The sequence below is a fragment of the Pseudonaja textilis genome, chromosome 2, assembly GCF_049901715.1.
Source record: "Pseudonaja textilis isolate UNSWEBS1 chromosome 2, rPseTex1.2, whole genome shotgun sequence".
In the NCBI taxonomy this organism is placed as follows: domain Eukaryota; kingdom Metazoa; phylum Chordata; class Lepidosauria; order Squamata; family Elapidae; genus Pseudonaja; species Pseudonaja textilis.
Genome location: NC_141991.1, coordinates 96,676,571 through 96,699,334, shown reverse-complemented (window position 1 = coordinate 96,699,334; position 22,764 = coordinate 96,676,571). Strand labels below are relative to the sequence as shown.

The following is a 22,764-nucleotide window of genomic DNA, read 5'->3' as shown; positions in this document are numbered from 1 at the left end:
AAAATTCCCCACCCCGTTTTCCTACCAATTGACCATTCTTTATTTGGGATCGCAGGATACCGTCTCCAGCTCGGGTGAGGGGGAGAGACTTTTGGCTTCATGCAAGGAAAGCGACAGAAGTAGCAGAAGTCTTTCTTTCTCTCCCCCAAACTCCACTTTGTGTCTTTGTGAGACTTGTCATGCTGGCGCAGCCTTTTGGAGCAGGATGCCTTGCAGGGTCCCAAAGATGCATTTCTGGTGGAGTTTGGGGGAGAGAAAGAAAGTATTTTGCTGCTTTCCTTGCGTGCAGCCAAAAGCAGAAGAACAAAAAGGCGGAAAGAAGCAGCCCAGTGGCCAGCCGAGGCACGGGGACTGAGTGGGGCAAGTTTCCCCCCCTGCCCTTCCCCCCCTCCCCTCACTACCTCATGTTGTTCTCTATGCAAACCTTGTGTTCCTGCCCAGCCTGGATTAATTGCTTTGTGGGTGCTTTTGGGGTAGCATTTCTCTGCAGATCACCAAAATTTTCTCGTGGATCATCAGTAGTTCCTGACCCACTGGTTGGCAACCACTGTTCTATATAATGCTACATGAATGTCAGGAATTGGCCATTGAAGGTCATTGGAATAATCTGTAATTTACTAGGGGTATAGAAAAACAGACTAATGATTGGCTTCCCTTAGTGTAGATCTAATTAGATACACTTCATATATCCAAGTTCTAGCTTTTAAGCTTTTAATTACAATTAACACTTTTAATTTAAAATAAAAATATGTTTAAAATTATCAGCTGTAATATAAGATTTATTTGATAGAAGTAGCTCCATATCTCAAAAATAGTTATTACTAATTGATTTCTAGACAACTCCTCAGAAATAATAGTCACCTGAACACTGAAAACATCCCATGCAAATGTTAATTGTTTGTTAGCCTATTCTTGATGAAGGTGTTGATCCTTCCACTTGAGCAAAAGCTAAAAAAAAACCCAAAGTACGTGTTTTCAATGTTGAGTCCATGGTAAAGATCTTGGCTTTCAATTGGAAAAAAATATATCTGGGCAAACCTTGAACCAAAAATATCATTAGTGTCTGTGGATATTTAAAAGGAAAATAAAATCACCATAATTTGATAGGAACAAAAATCTGTTACAATCAATATTGTGAGAATTGCCCAAGGGAAATAAGATTCCACAAGGCCAACCTGCCTTTAAAGAAACAAAAATACACGCTTAGAGCGCAAAGTATTCCTTGCTGCATAAGGGTCAATGTGTAATAACTAAACCTTTGATCTTTCCCCACTCTTTACCTTCTTGATTGCCAGCTCTTCAGGCAATTGATGCTACTAAATTAATAGTATCTTAAGCAATGATAATTCACAGTATTACATTTTTGATGGTTAGAAAATGACCTTCCTATTCCTCACTGCTATGTTTTATGTATCTATTGAGGTTATTCTCCCCTCTAAAATTACTTGGTTTAAGATCTTACTCATCCTAACATCTTTCTATTTGCTTTTCCAATGAGCTAAATTTTACTTATCAACAGTTTTGCCATTACTTAGTCAGACTTTAGAAACCTTTAAGCATTTTTTTCTTTAATGGAATGCCCAGGTTCAATCATATTATTAAGCTCATGTGTGTTGTATTTATTTTATAGCCGTTCATGTGACTGTCCTATAGATAAATGTAGTGGAATTAAGGAAAATTGTACATAGTTTCTGGTTGCTTGCAAGACAGGAATATGTATCTTGGCTTCACTGGGTTGCTTCAGGTGCTCACCCAGCACATTTTGTAAGCAAGCTTTCCCCTACTCTCATATGCTGAGTCAAATTTATGACCAATAGGTAGATACCATAGGTTTCTGGGTATGTGACCTGAGTATGTGACACAGCCATTACTTCAGAAAAAAAGGATGTATACAAATAATCCTTGGTAATGGAAGTTCCCTTGTAATTTGAATAGTAAGAATTGGAGTATACTAAAAAAAATAACCCAGAGCTTATTAGGGGAGAAGGTAACCAGAGTGGAAATTCCTCTGTTCTTGTTATTGTTGCTTCTGTCGTGACTAAATGTTGTCACCTGTTTGCTGCTGTGTGGCTGTTCCTTTTCGTCCTTTGTTTTGTTCTTTCTTTATAGAATTATTTCCGTGATGCCTGGAATATCTTTGATTTTGTCACAGTTCTGGGTAGCATCACAGACATCTTAGTGACAGAGTTTGGGGTAAGTTCAAAACTGGTGAGCATGACATTCTGGGGGAGGGAGGCATTTTGCAAGGAGTGGGGAATAAAAATTGACACACAAGAAATTCACCATATTAAACTGAGATCACAACAGGAGAGAAATCAGAAAAATCCAAATAGGAGATAGTACAAGGATAATTTTGTGAGACTTATTTATTCACCTGTTAATAGTATCCCCTCCTCCAAAACAAATTTAAGATGTCAACAATTAATTCCACATTTTTAGTTCTTCATTAAAAGGTTAATATATAGGTAGGCCCTAATATTTCTGACCTTTAGGAGTACTCATTTTATTAAAGGCCTTTATTTTGGCATAAAATCAGAAGAGCTCAAACAAGACCATTTACATTGGAATAAAGATGGCAATGTCCCTCTAGAAAGGTGCTTACACCAATCTTAATCTGACTCTTTAATGTGGTTATTATTAATTGTTAAGTCCTTTTAATATGCAATTTGCGATCAATTGAAATCAAAGAGCAGATTAGGGTTAGGATTAATTTGCACTTTCCAAAAGAGAGATATACATATTGAGGAGCAATTAGCATATAAATTTGTCAAGTAGGACAACCTAACAGACCAGACCAGAACTATTAGTGTAGTGCAAGAAGTTAATTTCCTAAGAATGCAAAATACTCAATAGAGGAAGGTGATTAATGCAACCTTCATTAATAAGACTGTTTTGGTATTGCTTTATTAGATACTTATATCAGATGTGTTTGGGTAATTCCGTTAATCCAAGGTATAGAGGTACAGATATCCAAATCTTCCTATAACTGTTTCTTTGAAATCAGCAGGAGTAAGAATCTTTCTCATTTCCCTATTCAATATCCAGCCATTTCTATGTTCACCCCATGGAAAAACAAAAGGGAAAGTATTCATATCTGTTCTTTTCCTGAGCTAGGCTATGTTCTTATTTCAATCAAGATGAAACTTCTCCCTCACAATTTCTTCCCCATGCTGTTTCACGATCAAACAACTTCTCTTAATAGTTTTGAAGTGAAGAAAAAGATGCTGGAAAAATCAATAACAGATCTTTTTCTGTGTGTTTACATGATTTGGGCAAGGAGGGATATCGGATTATAAATTCTGGGACAGTACATTATTGCCTTTGCCAAATCCAGAGCATATTCTACTATCATAGTGGGGGAAATGATGTGAATTCCTACACATCGGAGGGATATACTAATAAAGCCCTGGACTAGTCACAGACTCACCTTGCTCACCAGAACTCACCAGAACAGACTCAACTTGCTTTTCAAGTATTAAAATGCACACTTCCAACATGGGCTAGTAATCAGCATCATATTTATATTATCTGCAGAGAAACTGAGGAATTGGGTTCTGAATAACTTACAAAATATAGAGCACAACAAAGATGAGGCTCAGGGTTAGGAAAATAGAATGACAAATTGAAAACTTTGTGTATATGGTTAACTACTTCCCTTTCATTAAACTGTGTGTGCGGGAAAGCATACACATACCTGAGCATTTATAGAGTAGTTTGGTGGGTTTTATTTTGTTCATGATTCTATAAATAAAGAATGTGCCCAGATCAGCAGGGGTAAGGAAACAGCTATACTAATAGGATTTTTCAAAAATAAGTGTAATCTAGATTTTGCAATTTGATATAATTCATTTCTTTAGAATTGAAAGGTTTATTTAAACACACTTTGCAAAAGAAGGAAGAGATTACAGATGGAAGCATTGCTTTAGTTAATCTATGAATTCAGAATGCTGTAAGTAATTGCAGAAATTGTTGTTGGTCTTGAAAAGGTTATCAAAGCCAAATCAAACTCCCAAGGAATTATAAATTTATAAAAATGTATTTCTCTAAACACTTTTAATAACATTTTGTAAAATCCATTTTCTCATAGAGTTAGTGCTGGACATCAATTGTCTTCAAATTTTGATGACACTCTGAACTTTCTAGAAATTTAGCTGACTTTTACAAAGCAAAATTCAAACAAATTTACCCTATTATACTGCACACTATTCAGCCTAAAGACATAATAGTGAATGTAACTATACCTGAAAATAGTATTTATTTATTGATCATTTCTGGCCAAAAATGCTTTCAAAGCAGCATATTTGAAAGTATTAAAATGAGAGCCAAATGATTTCCTAACAAAGGTAGTTCCAAAACATATTGACCTCTGTTAAGGTGTACTTTGTATTGCCTCCAAGTGAAATTGCAATAGTAAATTTAGAACTGATATTTTCACCAAAAAGGCAGGATCATATATTCTCTTGGTTTAAAGCTGGCCAAGGCATTTTTGACTGAACTAGAATATGGAATGCTATCCAGACCAATAGTGAGGATGCATATTAATCACAGCTGGTTATTTTGTTAAATGGACTTGAAGGTTCTGTTGGTATATTCCCCTACATTAAAGGAAAATGTTCTAATAAATTAATTTGCTTACAATCTGATAGTTTTTTCATGAAATCTCGGGTCAGATGCCTGAGGGAACCTTCTCATGTTGCCAGGCCCCTGATTTGTGATCAGAAACAGAGATTCTGAAGAGAATAAAGAACAATAAAAGGACAATTTGTACCAAAGTTCTAAATAACAATCTGGCTGCAATATTCTGTGCTGGACATAGCTTCCAAAATATTTTCAAAGGCAGCTCATAAAACACACATTTTAATAAGCTGTATTAAACATTGAAATAAACATTCCAATCTGAATATTAATAATATGTGCGGAAACCATCAAAATTCTCTACCGCTGCTCACTCATGCAAGAGGAAAACTGAGTGTAGAAGCATTGACTTTCATTGTAAGAACCCCTGGCTTAAAATTGGCAGATACTTCACGTGGAATGGTTAGATCAGAATCTATTGCATACTATGATATAGTATCTTTGGATATAAAAATACATTTCCTTTCTATGCTCATGGCAACTTTAATCTGGAATTTCCTTCCACCAATTCCATAACTTAAAGGACACCTTGCCTTGTATTTCCAAAGTCAGGCTTGGTGACAATATAATTATCAAATATAGCCACGGTAACTGTCATCCACATAATGATGACAAACCAACCCAAATATCTGAGCCATGCGTAAGCCATTACATAAAGGCTATTGAGTAAAACATTGTGATATAGATTACTGGCCATATGGTTAAAGAGAAAGTCGTTTATAGTAGCATCATATAAAGTCTATGTACTGTACGTCTGGAACTAAAGAGTATTGCTAAATCTTGTCCCAGTCAGCTAACTCAGAGGTGTGCTGTGTTCTGTCTTTCTGAACTTTTGAAAGATCTCCCAGAAATGTTCCCCCTCTGGTTTGTACCATAGGTCAACCAGAAGAACAATGATTTTTATTTATCCTAGATTAAAACAGGTAAGACTTTTTGGTAGAACTGTGGTGATTGGGTAATTTGAGTCATTTAACTGTTAGCTCAGCTTAGGCTCCAAAGGAAATGCTGCAAAATTATTTTTGCAACATTTCCTTTGAAGCTTTGGTAAATTCTTGCCTAATTCCAGCTCCTGAGGTGTTCTTACCTTTCCTCTTGCAAAGGAGCAGAGATACCTTCCCACCATCTTTTATAATCCAGAGGTTCTCAGAAGGAAACTTTTTCACAGCACAATGACCAGTTGGGGTTATTTTTGTTGCCTTTGTTTCCTTTCATTTCTGTGCAATTGTATTATATAGGTCATCTTTGCTTTCCCAGACATCAAACAGCATTTCCTCCAGTTGATGACAGGAAGATCCCTAATCTATATGTGTTCCTTCTATGTGCATGTGCTTGCCTTTTATAATTGCCTTTCACACTTATGATGAAGTGGATAGAGACCAATTAAAAGCTTACACTATGATAATTTTTTTTTAAAAGATGCCTATCCCTTTGATACTTATCTAAGTATTTAGATAAATCAGATTTGGAGAGTGGGCTGTTCTTCCCTGCATAAGATAGGAATGTTAACAAGTTTGCTGTATGCCAAATGGACATCTGTCTAAAACAAAGTCTATATACAAATTCCTTATTTGTTTGATTCTTTCTTTACCAGATTTACTTGCTGCTCCAATCAAAGCCTCTGGATGGCTTTAAATGTTGTACTTACATGATATGTTAACTCTAATATCTGAGAAAGATCATAATAGTCATGGAGCCCAGGAACAAAGGTGCCTTAATGCAGCATTTAGAAGCAAAATGTGTGGCAAAACAAGGCCTCATATCTTCCTCATTCATCAATTTGTGTCCTGCTGAGACCCTCTGGAGTGAAACAGTTTATAAATCTAACACAAACATACATACCTTGCAAGGGTTAGTAATTGCAATTTGAGTTATTCTTGCTGCACTTAATGTGTCAAAGTCCAAGAAATGCAAATTCCACAATTCTGGAATCTGTTGAAGTGTTGTTTAAGTTTCTGAATTTTATCTTAGGGGAGAAAATACAGTATGAGCTTCCAAGTGTATTTCACTAAAAGAGGCAAATATTCTAAGGAATTCAAGCATGTTTGCTTAAGTGCCATGCAAGTTACACAGCACTTTAATTTAAACTAAACATTGATTGAATTAATTTTCTAGAGAACACTCTTGTAATTTAATGCAAATGTAACTAAAATTATTAAAATTATTTCTATGTGGAAAAATAATTTAATATACTAATATTCAGATGTGATTTATGATTTGGTTTGTCTGTTGGTGTCTGCATGTCAGTTACTTTCTAGAAGTAATTTTTTTAAATTATAGCTCATGGCCCGACTTTTCTCATGTCTTTACCCAATTAAGTCATCAGCTCAGTTGTTTTCAATGTAGTATTTTCCCCCTAAGCTGACATTCTACCATAGCTTCAAGGTGTAAAATCAGATTTTGGCAGTGTTAACTTGGAGATTAGGCAAAAATGTGGTTGTGTGTGAGAGAGTGAAACTAACAGTGGGATTGTTAGAAGAAATGAGTATGCCCTGTCCATTGTAATGTTCTTATTGAATAGTGACTGTAGCTATTATATAACCTGGAAACTCTTAAGGTTCATGAGCAGAGTGGACCATACTTCTCCTCAATAAACATGCATGACATTTACTCTGCCTGTCTTTCATTCCTTCTGCATGAAAGCCAATTTATGCTGATCTGGAAGTTTTAATATTTGTGTGACTCCCTTTATATACTGTCATACTATTCTTACGTCTTGTATAACAGCAAAAATCCTGTTCCTCAGTGAATTAAAGATGGAAGAACTTGTTCCTTCTTGAAAATCACAGAGACACAATATGTAGCAAATAGATTCTTGAGAAGTAATAAAGCTTGGCTACATAGAGATTTTCACCTGAAATACTAGATGTCTTATAATGTCTACCGTGTAACTTGCATGGCAACTCTTTTATCTTTGTTTGAAGTCGAAGTCAGATATATATTGAACATCCACATCACATATGTAGTGTCTTAGTCTTTTTGTGTGTGTACAGTTTTATTGGAAGTTTGTTTCTGTAATAATGGGCTCTGAAGCACCTGTTATAAAATTATATTTAGTCATGGGATGTATATTCCATAGAAACCCAAAGGGACATACAATAATATCACACGATGAAGCAACGTTATAGAAGTCTTTTGATCTACTAGAATCAGCAGGATTGTCAACCATGATCATAATCACTGAAGCTACATTATATATTTCTTTTTATCTAATGCAGCAAATTCAGTTCCCATATGATTAATTTGTGAGCCAGCAAAAGTCCATAATGCATCAAATAAAGATATGATTCAAATATTAAACCATCTCAAGTGGATCTAAAACATAAGTTCTTGAACTTGACCTTCATATTCTTTGTATATTTACAGCTCTCGGTGGTTCTGGGTCAAGTTAAACAAGTAAAAATGCATCCTGGTAAACTCAGAGCTGTATATTCCTTTTTCTACTTTGCCAGAAGCAAAAAATGTCTAGCTTATTTCTTCATTGGCTAACAGACACATTTTACATCCAGAGCATTATATATTTAATTGTCATTCTCCACTCCTCCCTCAAGTGGTCTCTTTCTCAGAACACTTGTCTTGTTTTTGTTTAGATATTCTAAACACACATAACTTGAAGCCACATGGCAAACCTACCTACATGTATAAAAAAATATCAGAGCATTTGGTTGTGGATAATTTAATAAGATACGTACTTGTATTGAGGAGCTATCACTGATTTTCCAATTTGATTACTTGGGGTTGGATGTGACCCTCCTTTCTATTCCTTTCCTTTATTTTTTACTTCGGTCCAAGGACCTTTAGTTGCTAAAAAAAATCTGGTAAAGTAAGATTTAAAACAATAAAAACACCCAATCAGAACCAATCATAGTGTTAATAACTAACCTATGGATTACTCTCTTCCTTTCTTTGCTATTTAATTACCATTATTAATTTTACTAACCAGTGCAGTGTTGGTTTGAATTTGTTTCTTAACCAGTTCCTGGATCTTTGGTTTCTGCACCCCATTCTAATCTTGCTTGTGTATTTTTCTTCATCTCCCTAGAACAACTTCATCAACCTGAGTTTTCTTAGGCTGTTTCGAGCTGCCCGTCTCATTAAGCTGCTCCGACAAGGCTATACCATCCGCATTCTGCTCTGGACCTTTGTCCAATCTTTTAAGGTAATGATCAAAGGTACTGAATTGCTAATTTAAGATGTTTGGGACAGAGAATAAAAATACAAAGATATAAAAGCTAAGGACCCAGACCTGGCATCTTCACAACTCTGCTTCTTTCATTTCTATTCAATCTATAGCTATTAACTGTAACTTTAAAATATGATCTTCATTATGGTGCCAGTGGAATTATATCTTATGAATATTTTTCTCATATTTTTACATAAAAGCAGTCATAGCAAAATTTTTGTAGTCATAGTAGTTTGCAACAGGAATTAATAAAAAAAGTAATATAGCTTTATTACTGCATTGAATTAAAAAAAACAGCAGTGATAATTTGGGAACGGCTAAAGTTTGTAAGAAGCAAAGTGCCATATTCCCAGGAAAACCAGTGTGCTTGTTTAAAGAAAATAAATTTAGAAAATAAATGTTTTTATTTCATTCTGTTAGGCCCTTCCATATGTGTGTTTGCTGATTGCAATGCTGTTTTTTATCTACGCCATTATAGGAATGCAGGTAAGCCACTATCTCCTGTGGAGTATTGTTATGCTTGCTGCAGAAGCAGTGTGATGGCTTGGGATTGGTAGCTCTATTGGTTTTATTTTATGCATTTTGAATTTGAGAGACCTCACCCAGTGGGAGGCTATGTGGAGAGTCCTGAAGAATACAGAATAACAGACTTGGAAGGAACCTTGGTAGTCTTCTAGTCAACCCCCTGCTCAAGCAGGAGACTTTATACCATTTAAGACAAATGGGTGTCCAATCTCTTCTTAAAAACCTCCAATGATGGAGTATTAACAACTTCTAGAGGCAAGCCATTCCACTGGTTAATTATTCTCACTGTCTGGAAATTTCTCCTTAATTATTTGTTGAATCTCTCCTTAATAAGTTTCCGTCTCTTACTTCTTGTTCTGCCCTCAGGTGCTTTGGAAAATAATTGACCCCCATTTCTCTGTAACAGTCTCTCAAATACAGAAGACTGCTATCATGTCACCCCTAGTCCTTCTCTTTATGAGACTAGACATACCGAGTTCCTGCAACCATTCATCATATGATTTAGCCCCCAGCCCTCTGTTGATCTTTGTTGCTCTTCTCACCACTTTTTCTAGAGTCCCAACATCTTTTTGTTTCATGGTGACCAAACTGGTTACGGTCCAGGGTTTAAGTCTGTCAAGATCTTTCTGGATCTTAAGCACTTCTGATATCATCCACAAATTTCTTGATATCATCCACAAATTTCATGAATTCCCTTTTTATCCCTTCATCTAAATCATTTATGAAGACGTTGAAGATATTGGGCCTAAGACAGAACCTTGAGGTACCCCACTGCATGCTTGTAGATGTGGTTGCATTGAGGATTACATGTTGAGTGCAGTTTGTCAGCCAGTTACGAATCCATATGGTGGTGATGCTGTCTATCCCACATTTTTCTATCTTACCAAGAAGTAGGTAGCGTTCTACTTTGTCAAATGACTTACTAAAGAAAATATACTATGTGAAAATATACTATGTCCAAGCATTTTGCTGGTCCACTAAGTTAGTCACTTTGTGAAAGAATGCAAATTAGGCTTATCTGTTTTTGACAAACTCATAATTCTGTGACATTATTAATCAATGACATTTTTGTTACAACCATCTCCTTTGCAACATGTTAGTGCTTGCTCCATATATTCTAGTACAGTCTGAAATTGTTTAATGTAGTATCTTTCACATTTTAAAGCAATGTTTATGTAGTGGTATGAAATAGCCTGATTACACATTTAGCCTTAAAAAATTAGCCTAGTCATATGATTTCAGGGTTTCATTGGACTATCCTTTTGCATGGTTCTGGATTTAGAACTAGCTCCAATAAGAGAGGAAGGATGGGAAGCACTGAAAGTGAACGTATCTTGCCAGAAATGAGATATGAAATATCTGCCAGAAGTTTCCTATATAGGGTAGGTTCAAAGAGTAGGGTTGCCCTCATTCTTTATACTTGAGAAATCTGTTTTTATCCTTTGACTCAGGGAACTCATCCCAGGAAACATCTGGAGCTCAAACAGATAGATATTTCTCCACTACTGCTTTTAATCGATGATAAAAGAAGCATTCTGGCTCTATTGCAGCTGGCAAAGACCCTTAAAGTGTTTGCCTTGGAACAATAACTTGGTTGCTGATTTGCAACAGCTCATTGCAAACTCTTGCTGAAGGAGCACTCCAAGCTTTTATCAGGAATGCTTGTATTCAAGCACTGATTTTTCTATAAGACACTGGGTGTCTATTTTTTCCCAAAATGTTTAATTTTTTTTTTATCAATTGCATTTGATAATTGCAAGTTTTTTAAATCTGTGTATACCTTTGTTTCTTCAGGTTTTTGGCAATATTAGCATTGAACATGATGAGGATACGCCTGAGGATGACTTGCCTGCCATCACTGAGCACAATAATTTTCGCACATTCTTTCAAGCTTTGATGCTTCTTTTTAGGTGAGAGTCAGCCATTATAACCGTGTTAAAGTACTGTGATACCAAGAGCCCTGGCTTTCTTAGGCTTATCAAGCCTTCATCTAATGCAAAAAATTATTTTATTCTGTTAGATAAAACTCAGCTAAATTAACTGTACACTGTACTGGTAGCTCAATAGACAATGTAATGGAAATTGTTTCTTAGTTCTACAAAAAAGTAACTGACTCAGTTCTGTATAAGAAAAAACAATTATTTTATTACCACAATTCATCCATTATAGTCAATAAGTTAATGTTGTAATTAACATAGTTTATATTCCGTTCTAGCAATCATTTAATACAGTCTGAGCCCACAAGTTTCTGACTTCTGATTACTAGTATCACGCTTGTCCTCAGATGGTGATATGACTGCTCCTTCTATGCTGAGTTTCCAGTGCTCACTATCTGTTCTTATTTCATCTCCCTTTCCCAGAAGTGCCACAGGTGAGGCTTGGCATGAGATCATGCTCTCTTGTCTAAGTGGAAAACTCTGTGATGAAAAAGCAGATCTCAAAGGATATCAGTGTGGCAATGAGTTTGCATACTTCTATTTTGTTTCCTTCATTTTCCTGTGTTCTTTCCTGGTGAGTAAAGGATACACAGAGTACTAAATAGGTAGATAAAGCATGTATTTGGGATATATGAGACCATGAATATTACTGATTAAAATGTCAGTAGACTATCCTTCTAAGATAGCATTTCAAAATGATTTAACAGTCAGTTGTAGGACTGTCAGTCTTTATCCAACTTTATGCTTCATGATAGTTTTTAAAAGTCACATATTTCAAATGATTATCAATATGTAATTGAAAGAAATAAGAGAGGGAAAGGTAAATCTTCTATATCAGAGTTGCCCAACATTTCTAGCTTTGCAGATCGAGGGTGGGGGAGGGTATTTCCATGAGCGGCACGCACCTGCACCTGCTGCTCATGCAAATGAGGATATGCGTGTGCGCGTGCTCACTGGCCATTTCCACAGCCCAGTTACAAACCCATCATGACTCACTAGTGGGCCATAGCCCACAATTTGGGGACCCCTGTTCTATATGTTGGTTACTGAAAAGCAAACAGATGCTTTCAAAAACATTTTGAATATCATAGGTGGCAAGGAAAACATTCCAAGTAGTATTATTGTAAAAACTCAAAGTGTATCAAGGAACTTATTTTCCTCTTCTCCCCAAATTGTATTATCTCAAAGAAAACAGAATGTTTTTGCTGTTGCAAACTTGAAGTGAAAAAATGCATTTTCTCTATGGTAAAATATGAAAAACCAGTATGGAAAACTAGCACGACAAACATATTTTTATTGAGTAGTGGCTTTCCATTCCTGATGTTAAGCAGAATGAAGGTGGTGTTAATTCAACAATAGCACTCAACTTTTTAAAAATTGTTGTGGGAAAATAAGTACCAAAAAACAAAAAATGTTTAAGATACTGGTCACATTTTTCTTTTCTGTTTTTGTTTCTGATGTCTATCATTTAATCACTTCCTCAGCTTTTAAATGTAAAGGGCAACTAATGGGTTATATTATGTGCCTGAAAAGGAGCTGTTATTTTTAGTGACACTTTCCTAGCTGCCATTACATCCACTGGTTAAGGATTAAGGATAGCCCTATAATCTGGAAGGCATCAAATTGTACACTGGCCATATTAATAATCTTTTAATTTTCCTACTTGCATCTGAAGCAATGCCTCTCTTTCTAAAACATTTACATAATTGAGACAATTATCCAGACAAATTTTATACCACAGGCAACTGCCTAGTTTCTCTATAGTTGTTAAGCACAATTTAGAAGATACATTTGGTATTAGTTCCTTCTATTTCCTTATTTTATTCCAGGAACTAATAACGGAGGCTTCATGAGCGTCTGGAGCAACATAATCTAACTCACTATCTTTGTACAAATTAAGAATTTATTTTTGATGATGTACTTCAGTGTGTGGTGATTTTGTACTGGATTCCATATTGTGCTCTCTTTCAACAAAGTGTATTCTATTTGTTCTACCTCCAATTGCCCTAAAATTCTACCAGCAATCCATATCCACCTTACTAAGTGTTTTTTCTTGCTTTTATATATGCTTTTATATAAGTCTGTTTATATCTATCTAAAAATGTATAATTTTGTGTGTAAGAAAGGGTGTAAAACATATTGTTTAATATACTATGCTGTCTCTTTTTATTAGATGCTTGAGCAGGTTTTTAAGTTCTTGCCAGGCCTCAATATGAAGCAAGAAATAAATTCATCTTTTTTTCCTGGAATTTCTGGTTATTTTGTATTTCTATTTTTCACTACAATTTTGATGTTGCAGATGTTGAACCTTTTCGTGGCTGTCATCATGGATAACTTTGAATATCTGACCCGTGACTCTTCCATTTTGGGGCCCCACCACCTGGATGAGTATGTTCGTGTGTGGGCTGAGTATGACCCTGCTGCCTGGTAAGGACACATCTATCTTACCGCTTCCAGTATGAAACCCAGACCCAAAGTCCATCTGAAGCAAGTGTTTACGGAAGTGGGTTTGATTGATTCATGATTTGGAATAGACTCCTTAATAAGGAGATCCAAAGCAGGGGAGGGAGAAGTTCAATATGAACAGCAAGGCAGGAATATAATATCTCAATTCCAGTAGAAAAGTGAGAGCTAAAAGTTATAAACAGTAAATGAAAGCCAGTCCAGTTAAGATTATTTTATTACCTTTACACAGGAGGGGCTTTTGGCTGGTAAAAGCTTTTGTATTCTCAGTCCAAAATGAAAGGCAGACCAACCTAGAGCAAGGAGGTGAAAAGAAGAATAGGATTCTGTTCACAAGGAAGGCTAGGATTTTATCTTGGCTTATTTTAGCAGAGTTGAACTATGGTAGGTCTTGATAGGTTACCAGCATTAAGTACTGTGTTGTGAGAGAAAGATATTAACTGAGATAGAAGTGGAGCTACTGCCCCTGTTTGCATGCGCTCCATTGTGAGTCATACATTCTAGCAGAGCTCCAGTCACCATGGAGCTGTAGCCCTGCCCTTCTGCTCTTCCCATTTCCATTCCTGTTGGCTAATTTCTCTGGGTCTTACTATAAATAACTGACTGAAAGAAACTGATGTGGGAATTAATCACTGTTTAACATTTCCTTTTTTAATTTTAGGTTTTTGCAGCTGGATTCTGTCAAGTCCACACACACACACTTTCACTTTAACCCATAATGTTCAAAAGAACATGCTATATGTCCCTTTGTGGCCAGGGATATACCCATGCCATTCCTTTAATCTGAATTGTGGGCTTTATAGTCTTTCCATATGCCAACTGGGTAACCATGCTAGCAACATTTGAACCAAAGAATTAGTCTGAATCTAGTCTCTGTTGGTGGCTATGTTTAATTTTTTGCCCACTTTATAACATGTAAACCAAATAAAATTGTGGAGCTACTAGTTTGCATCCTGTTGAAAACTCAAAGATACTACATACAGTTGATCAGTCAAGGAAGGATGCCTAGTAGCTCTGTTAGCAGTATATGACACACTCTTATTATTTCAATCTATTAAAATGACTTCGTGTATATGTGTATATATGTTTATCTGATAGGGCCTGGGCTTCCCTTCTATTGTGCAATTGTTCTTGTAAATTTGTCAATGGTTTGCTGGAGAGGAGCTAGCCACAAGGTTGCTATAAGTAGGCATGGTTAGCAAAGTTGTAATAATTGGCATCTAACAGAAGAGCTACCTAGAATTATCTAGATATTATTTATTATCTGAAAATCTAGTTTTCCCCCATCTGAGTACAAGTGGAAAAAAATTGAAATAAAAGCCCTTGGCAATAGTGATTGATTTTAACATGTTCGTTTTGAATTCTCAAAAAAACAACCATGTTCCATACAAGATAAGTGAATTGGTACCCAAGAATTAGAAAAATCTGATAAGTTAAGATTTGATGTAAATTTCACCTACCTTACCACTTAATGTCTAAGACTTCTATTAATTCTCAGCTGCTTGCTATATGAATGTAAACCAAAAAGGGCCAACATGTCACCCTCCAGCTGTTCTTGAAGTCCAGGCTCCATAAGCCCTAGCTCGCATGGCCATAGTAAAGGATTATGGAAACCACTGGCCAACATCTGGAGGGCCACAGATTGCCCATTCCTATTATAATTTATATATTGATTCCCTTCCCTTCTCACAAAGTTGATGGGAAGCATCAGTTTAAAAGAAAAAATGATGTGCTATGGCCCTAAGAAGCCCCTTTCTTCCTACTGCAGCCAATGGGAAAGTTCAGCTCCTTCGTATAAACAGAGGGAAATGGTATCATTTGACTGAAGTGAAAGTCTCTAGTCATTAGTTCTGCTATGTTCTATGTGTACATAACAGTGTATATGTTTATTTTGCCCTGTAGCGTCTGCACTAACCCCCGTGTATTCTTCTTGCAGTGGCCGAATTCATTATAAGGATATGTACAGTTTATTACGTGTAATATCTCCCCCCCTGGGCTTAGGCAAGAAATGCCCTCATAGGGTTGCTTGCAAGGTTTGACTTACACTAAAACCTGCTAGCATCAACGGAATGAATGTTGCTTATGGTTTTTTTTTAATATATATCTTTTATATATATATGCGTGTGTGCATATATATATATATCTCCATACACTTACATATCTATATATTGCACTTTCAAAAATAATTTAGTAATTAGCCAACAGAATGCGTGAAATGATGCTGCCACCCAGACCAGTAACGCATGGAGCATATCAATTACCTTGAACCATCTCTGCTTGCTGTTAGCTGGATCTAGGCCTGGAAGTTTTATGAGTCTCTCTGTACCCACCACTACCACTTTCTGCATACTAATACTTCCATCTGGGGAGGATAGAGACTCCATCCACACTCTACCATTTCTTCCTTTCCCACCCACCCCTTTCTCTCCCCAATTCTTTCCAAACTTTTTCCCCCAGCACCTTTTCTTCCTGTAGTCTTCCCTTCTCCTATATTGGCAAAAAGGGGCTTTCTTCCCTCTCTCTCTCTCTCTCTCTTCTTCTTCTTCTTCTTCTTCTCTCTTTCTAAGAAAACCTGACTCTTTGTACTTTTTGATCTACTAAGAATGTAAGGATTGTGATCTGCATTAACCTCATAGTGAGCAAGGCAGATAATGACACATGCTTAAGTGAAATCTGAAGTCTTGTGACAAGGACACAGACTTGGAAAGTGTTTGGTGGCCCACAATTTGATTAGAAACAATCTTTCTAGTAAAAATCATCCATGAAGATCATATTTATACTCCCTGCTGACCAGCAGCACAGTAATCTTTTCATTTTTATCTTTTTTTCTTTTCTAATTGATTTTTAATATTTTTTTCTTTCCAATTCTTTCTCTCTATTTTTCCATGTATTTTCCTTTTTTAAAATTATTATTAGTTATTATTGGCTATTTTTTATTTTTTTGCTCCCAGGGGCCGGATGACTTTCATGGACATGTATGAGATGCTGAGACATATGTCTCCACCCCTGGGGTTAGGGAAGAAATGCCCTGCCCGTGTTGCTTATAAGGTAGAATATATATATGTGTGTGTCTATGTGTATATTATTATTTTTTTTAAAAAGCAATAAATATTTCAAGTCAGCTTCATTTTTAATGAAGAAACAATTAAGCCTATAATTTTTATAATTTCTTCCCCTTCCTCATTCCGGTTTCTTGAACAGTGACAGTGTGTATATTCAGTTCTGTTAGTGTTTCATGTTTCAGAGACTCCATTATGGCCAGTAGATAGGGGGTGGATAAAAACAAATCTGAAGTGCATGCTCCTATACTGAAACAATTCATTGAAGTGCCATTTAGCAGAAATCGTTTATCATTCCCTTAGAACTCTCCAAATAACCTAAAAATTGAGGTTGCTTTAAAACTGCCTAATTCAATGCAGATTCCTTAACCCTAACCTACCTCCCCAATATATTAAGAATAACAAAGGATAGCAAAAATAAAAACCCATTGAATAAAGTCATAGGACTTTAGAATGTGAAACAAATAAAAACATCAATTCGAAATTAAAATGTAGTCAACTACACTGCAGTGGCAAGCTACACAACAAATGCAATATGTTAGAATACCTTTGATGTCCAAATAATAAATTTTTAAGGTAAACATTGTTTTCATCTGGTGACATATCTTCATAGAACATATCCACATGGAAACCAAGCATTTGTAACCTATAAATAAAACTTTACACTAATCTATGTCAGGTTCGCCCAAATAAAATCATGCTTCAGTAATTCCTATCTTCTCTGAATGCAGAACATATATGCAACAACATTTAGATTTTATCTCTGTCTAAATAAATGTCACAGCACTAGTTACAACCCATCTCCAGTACAATACATTAATTATATTATGGCAGAGAGGGCCATTCTCTCTAGGACAAGAGCAAAATTAGGTACTTGATATGCCATGCTCTACTATACAGTGATAATATATTTGTCTTACATTAAAACTAAAAGATTTGGACTAGATCCAAAAGCTGAATCTGGATTTACTTTCTTAAAGTGCAGAGAAGGTTCAGGAAAGTCCTCTAGACAAATTCTGTTGCAGATCTGAAAGTAAGTTTGGATCAATATCAGAATAGATTTGTTTTCCAACCACCACCACCATCCCGTACACACACACACACACACACACACACATTAGAATTTAGTAAGTATTGGTGCATATTCCAATTGGGAGTTTAAAATTCAAGTGCCTCTCCAAGGCGCCTAGCATAGCCCAATAGTTGGAGTTATACATCATGATTTTTAATCTTCACTATGTTTGAAAATAGAAAGAAAATGCAAATAAAGGAGCAAGAAGGTCATTCTTATTGTTTCCTGTCTGGTGAGAAAACTAATCATTTTATTGTTTATTTCCTCATGGCTGGTGGTAATGTAAAATGCCACAGCCCTTGAACTAAGCAGAAAAGTATGCAGACATTAAATTCCTACATTAACTGCCAAGCCTTATTCTGCTTCAGGAAAATTTTTGATGAGAGGCTCTTTCCTTATTGTAGGAATGATGTGAGGCCAATTTAAGGAAAACTTCCTGCTGGCTGGAAAAATAATTATCCCTAATGAACTAGGGGAGGGGAGAAGGGAAGAATTTTGATAGTCAGCCAGCCACTATTTTAGCCTTTTGCCAAAATGTGGCTTTACTACTTTAGTGCACTGCCTGGCCAACTCTCTGTCTGAGATCAGCTGCTTATTAAAGATGGAGAAAGGACAGGCTGTTCCAAATTGTCCAACTCTTCCTTAGCCTAGGCTGAAAATCTGGAACAAACAGGAGCAGAAAAAGGCTTATCAGGAAACAGCTAACAGATCAGGTGCTGGGGAGGCTATTTTTAAATTAAACAAATTTACTGCTAGACATGGGTCCAGTGAAAGATTCATAAATATGGCAATGGGTTTAGTGCTCTTTGCAGTTAAAAATAGCTGAGATAACAGCTGGTAGTGGGGAGTAGTTGCTCACAAATGAAGGTGAATATGCATGTCCAGGATAACATTGCAGGATCCAATTTGAGTCAGTCACCAGGAACAGAGTTTTTGTTTTCTAAGCTTTCGGGCTCATGGTGGAGCCCATCTTCAGGGAACTTCTCTCTAGCACAGTGTGTCCTCAGTGTAGTAGGAGAGCTTCCCATATTGTTTTGCAACTACCACCCTTGTCTATCAGCTGTTTTAACTTTGAGTTTAGCACACTTCTGAAAGAATGTTAAACTGTCATTTCAATATATAAAAAAGGTAACATGTCTTATGTAGACATTGTAGATCCTTTCACCTGTTTTTCAAGATAATTCATAGAAAATCGATAGTCAGTTCTTTACCTTCCAGAGCTGCAATTGCAGAAGAAGCAGACAGAGGAAGAAGCCAGTTTTTTTACCTGACTGGTCTCTGACAAAGTTGATCCATTTAACTGGTGACTTGTCAAGTGATAAGCTACCTCTTCCAGATTCTCCTGTAAACAAATACACGATAAGTAAATATTAATACATTTCATATGAGTAGCTTTCAGGTGTGATAGGAAGGTTGTAGTCTGAAGTGGCAGAGAGAAATCTATATTTCTGAAGGTTGACTCCGCCTTCCATCCTTCCGAGATCGGTAAAATGAGGACTCGGATTGTTGGGGGCAATATGCTGATTCTTTAAACTGCTTAGAGTTGTAAAGCACTATGAAGCGGTATATAAGTCTAAGTGCTACTGCTATTGCTTCTATTTCTCAATGCAGTACCCCCGCCACTCCTCTACTACTCAGCTTCAGTTTTGCTTGATGCAGTTCTCCAAGCAAGGAAATAACCAGAAACATAGTGAATAGCCCAGTTTGAATGAACCAGATTTTCCTGAAGCCTGTAGCAGAATTACCCAGAAGGGAGGATTATGCCTGTTCGTGGCCCAACCAGTACAGAGGCCTAGAGGTGAAGATGCCCACCTCCCACTTGGAAGGTTGAGAATTCAATCCTTGGCAGTGACATGTTTCTCTATTAGGATGCAAAGAGAAGACATCTACTGTGAACCCTACATAGACGTCAGGAAGGGCATCTGGCCTGTAAATGCTCAGCTCCATTTGGTTGCCCCAACTCCACCCTGAAGCAAGGGATTACAAGGTTGTTAAAAACATGCTAGCTCATGGCCCCAATAAAAATGCTGGTGTCAGGAGAAAAGGGAAAATTCTACTTTAAAACTAGAGTAGCTAAAAATACGTAACAATTTGTCTCAATTGCAGGATATTATTAGATGAAAATAGTGCTATCAGGCTATGCCATATAAAAACCGGGGTATATGTATGGCATAATTTCAGTCAGGATCAACCTCCCACACTTGCTATTTACATTAGAAGAAAAGTTGCTATTATGCCTCTCCCCAGCAATACATACATAAATATACACCTCAATTAAAAATATGAATAACACCATCTAGTTTGACCCTGGAATATTTAATAAATGCTTATTCTGAACATTGAACAATGAAGTTTCTTTAATCAACATGCAGTTAACATCTAAGCCAGTTTTGTGTGTTTTTATCATCAAGTTCCATACTCAAAAGATTTACCTAACTAATTTTTCTCTACTTTAAACTACACAACACTGTAGAACAATAGGATAGGCAAAAATCATTTCAAGTATCCAGATGGCACAAGCTAGCTATGCAATCGAAGAGATAAATAATAATATAAGAAAGAACACTACAGAAAAAGGGCAATAAAATTGTGAAAAATTATATATAACAGTCTTCCTTCAAACCCTCACTAATAGCAACTTCCCCAAACTTGGCAGTCTCCAGATGTTTGGACAATCTGCAAAATTCCCCAACTAACATCACCATTAGAATCCTGAAAACTGATGTCCACACATCTGGAGAACCTCCCATGCACTCTCCTTGTTAGTTCATCCATGTATAATTGACGATTAACAAGGAAATTGGCACCATGTCAGATGAATTTCAGGTATTAATTTGCTTGACCTGAGAAATTTTCTGTCTACAAGAACATTAGGAGAAGGCATTCACTATTAACAAGAAGCAATTACTCCTTTTTCTGCCTCTTCCCCCTTTCTCTGCTTTCATGCCTCTTCCTCTGTCAATACAGTTCTGTCAGAATTTTTTCCTTCTGTCCCTCAGTATTTCCATAGTCTAACCCTAATCCTCTGCACAATTCAGTAACAGATCCTTTTTTCTCTCCCAATTCCCAATTCAGCAACCAGAGTTCTTGTGACATCTTCCATGTGTGTGAGTGAGTCAGAGAGAAAGATCTTTCCTTCACCTCATCCATTGGATTTCTGTTACTGATTCATGACCTTCCTATTGAAATGTTCACTCTCACTTGAATGGAAAGGGTTTTTCTCTACCTTTGTTAGCAGGAGATACAATGAGTTGATTGAGGTGCAGTGCAGTCTGAGACTATGAAAATTATGTAGCAAATATGCCACTATATGATGGAATAACAAAGGCAATCACATGAATTCAAGCAAGAACACAAAAGAAATTATGAAATGCTTCAAAATGGAACTCGAGTCAAAATCTGTGAATGAGGTTCTTCAGATGAACTGTAGCAGTTTTTAATGTTGGGCTATGTATCCAAGGATTCTGATTCAAATAGTAATAAAAAGTACATGATTGCATCAATCACTATACTTAAAAGTTTCTGACATAACCAGAGAGTTTGTGGGGGGTGGGATTGTTGTCTTGTCCAGTTGTTTATTAATGAAGGAGTCATGTAGGAAAAAAATATTCTGTCCAATTATGCAACGTCCATTTGGTTGCTAATAGTTAATACGGGCCTCCAGATGCAATTGCATATCTCCCTATGGTTCCTACATTTCTGAATTACTATGCAGAAGCCATAGTAGAAATGTAATACTATCCTTAACTGCTTCTTGCTAAATCTTTCGGCCTCTTGGTAGATTCATTTTTCTATGATTGTTTGAGTTAAGAAATAAAAGAGATTGTTGCTCTTCCCATGTGTCCTACAGAGGGCATCATCAACCTCAGGATGGCACAACTTCCTGGAGCTAATAGGGTGCACAAGTACATTTGCCTCTACCTGTGGTCATGCCTAGAGAGTAGACTGATTGGTCTAATGAAATTCTTTAATAGTCCATTCAGTATACATAATATTTAGAAAATGTTGTTTTTTTATTTTTCTTCATAGCTACCTAGCATCTCCTTTCCCTTTTCCACCTCCTATAACTACTTGCCTAAACTAAAAGATGGGGCATGTGAGAAGGCAATGGGATTGGGTGATATATTTTCTGCACTGTTGCAAATCTGCCTCCAGCCTAAAGAAACAGGGAATTACAGGGAACAGGAATTAGAGGGTATATCTGTCTATTCCTGCCATTTCTTTGTAACTATGGGAATGTAATACTGGATGGTTCATGACACTCAGAATCATTAGAGACCAGCACTTGTACCAGCCATTAGGTTCCATCAACTACCAAAGACCCACAAGATGCAACCTCTTCCATTCCTAAGTGCTGAGTTCCATCCCATTGCCCTCCACTTTTCTACAGGGCAGGGCGGGGACACAGTCACCGAGCCCACTTCTTCGAACTCAACGAATGGAGGCTTCTGAGGGCAACAGCTTGGAAGAGGGCCAACATTCCATCCCTCAGGGCAGCTTTCCATTTTGGCTCCAAGATCTTCTGGGTGGATGTCTGAGGTGGGGGTGAGTAATAAATCTCCCATTTGCTCCAACTCAGTTATCCAGGGAAGAAACCCAAGAGAGCTAAGGGACAGATCTAGCTCATTCCTATTTCAAGGGTGGAAATCCTTGGGCCAGTTATGACCTCCAACAATTCATTTGGATTTATCATGACTCCTCACTCTTCCCATTAGACGTAACTTTTAGGCCTATTTTGAAAGATAGTTTGGGAGTTTAAGAGGTGGAAATCACTCCTTAACATTACCAAATTGCTTCTGAACATAGGATCAATGATATTTGGTTGGTTGGTGCAAATGAATGCTTTTGGACTATCAAAAGAATCTGTCCCCATGAGGAGAAGTCCTATTTATA

The 22,764-nt window shown here is 36.7% G+C and overlaps 1 protein-coding gene across 1 annotated transcript in view; it reads left to right on the top strand.

The window, feature by feature from the left end:
• Positions 1-22,764, top strand: part of CACNA1A (calcium voltage-gated channel subunit alpha1 A) — a 345,788-nt gene that overhangs the window by 277,391 nt on the left and 45,633 nt on the right. Inside the window, exons 33-39 of the mRNA XM_087924614.1 lie at positions 2,110-2,193; positions 8,675-8,791; positions 9,236-9,301; positions 11,135-11,250; positions 11,701-11,851; positions 13,577-13,704; positions 15,677-15,773. Coding sequence (XP_087780740.1) covers positions 2,110-2,193; positions 8,675-8,791; positions 9,236-9,301; positions 11,135-11,250; positions 11,701-11,851; positions 13,577-13,704; positions 15,677-15,773 — 759 coding nt within the window. The remainder of the gene's footprint in view (positions 1-2,109; positions 2,194-8,674; positions 8,792-9,235; positions 9,302-11,134; positions 11,251-11,700; positions 11,852-13,576; positions 13,705-15,676; positions 15,774-22,764) is intronic.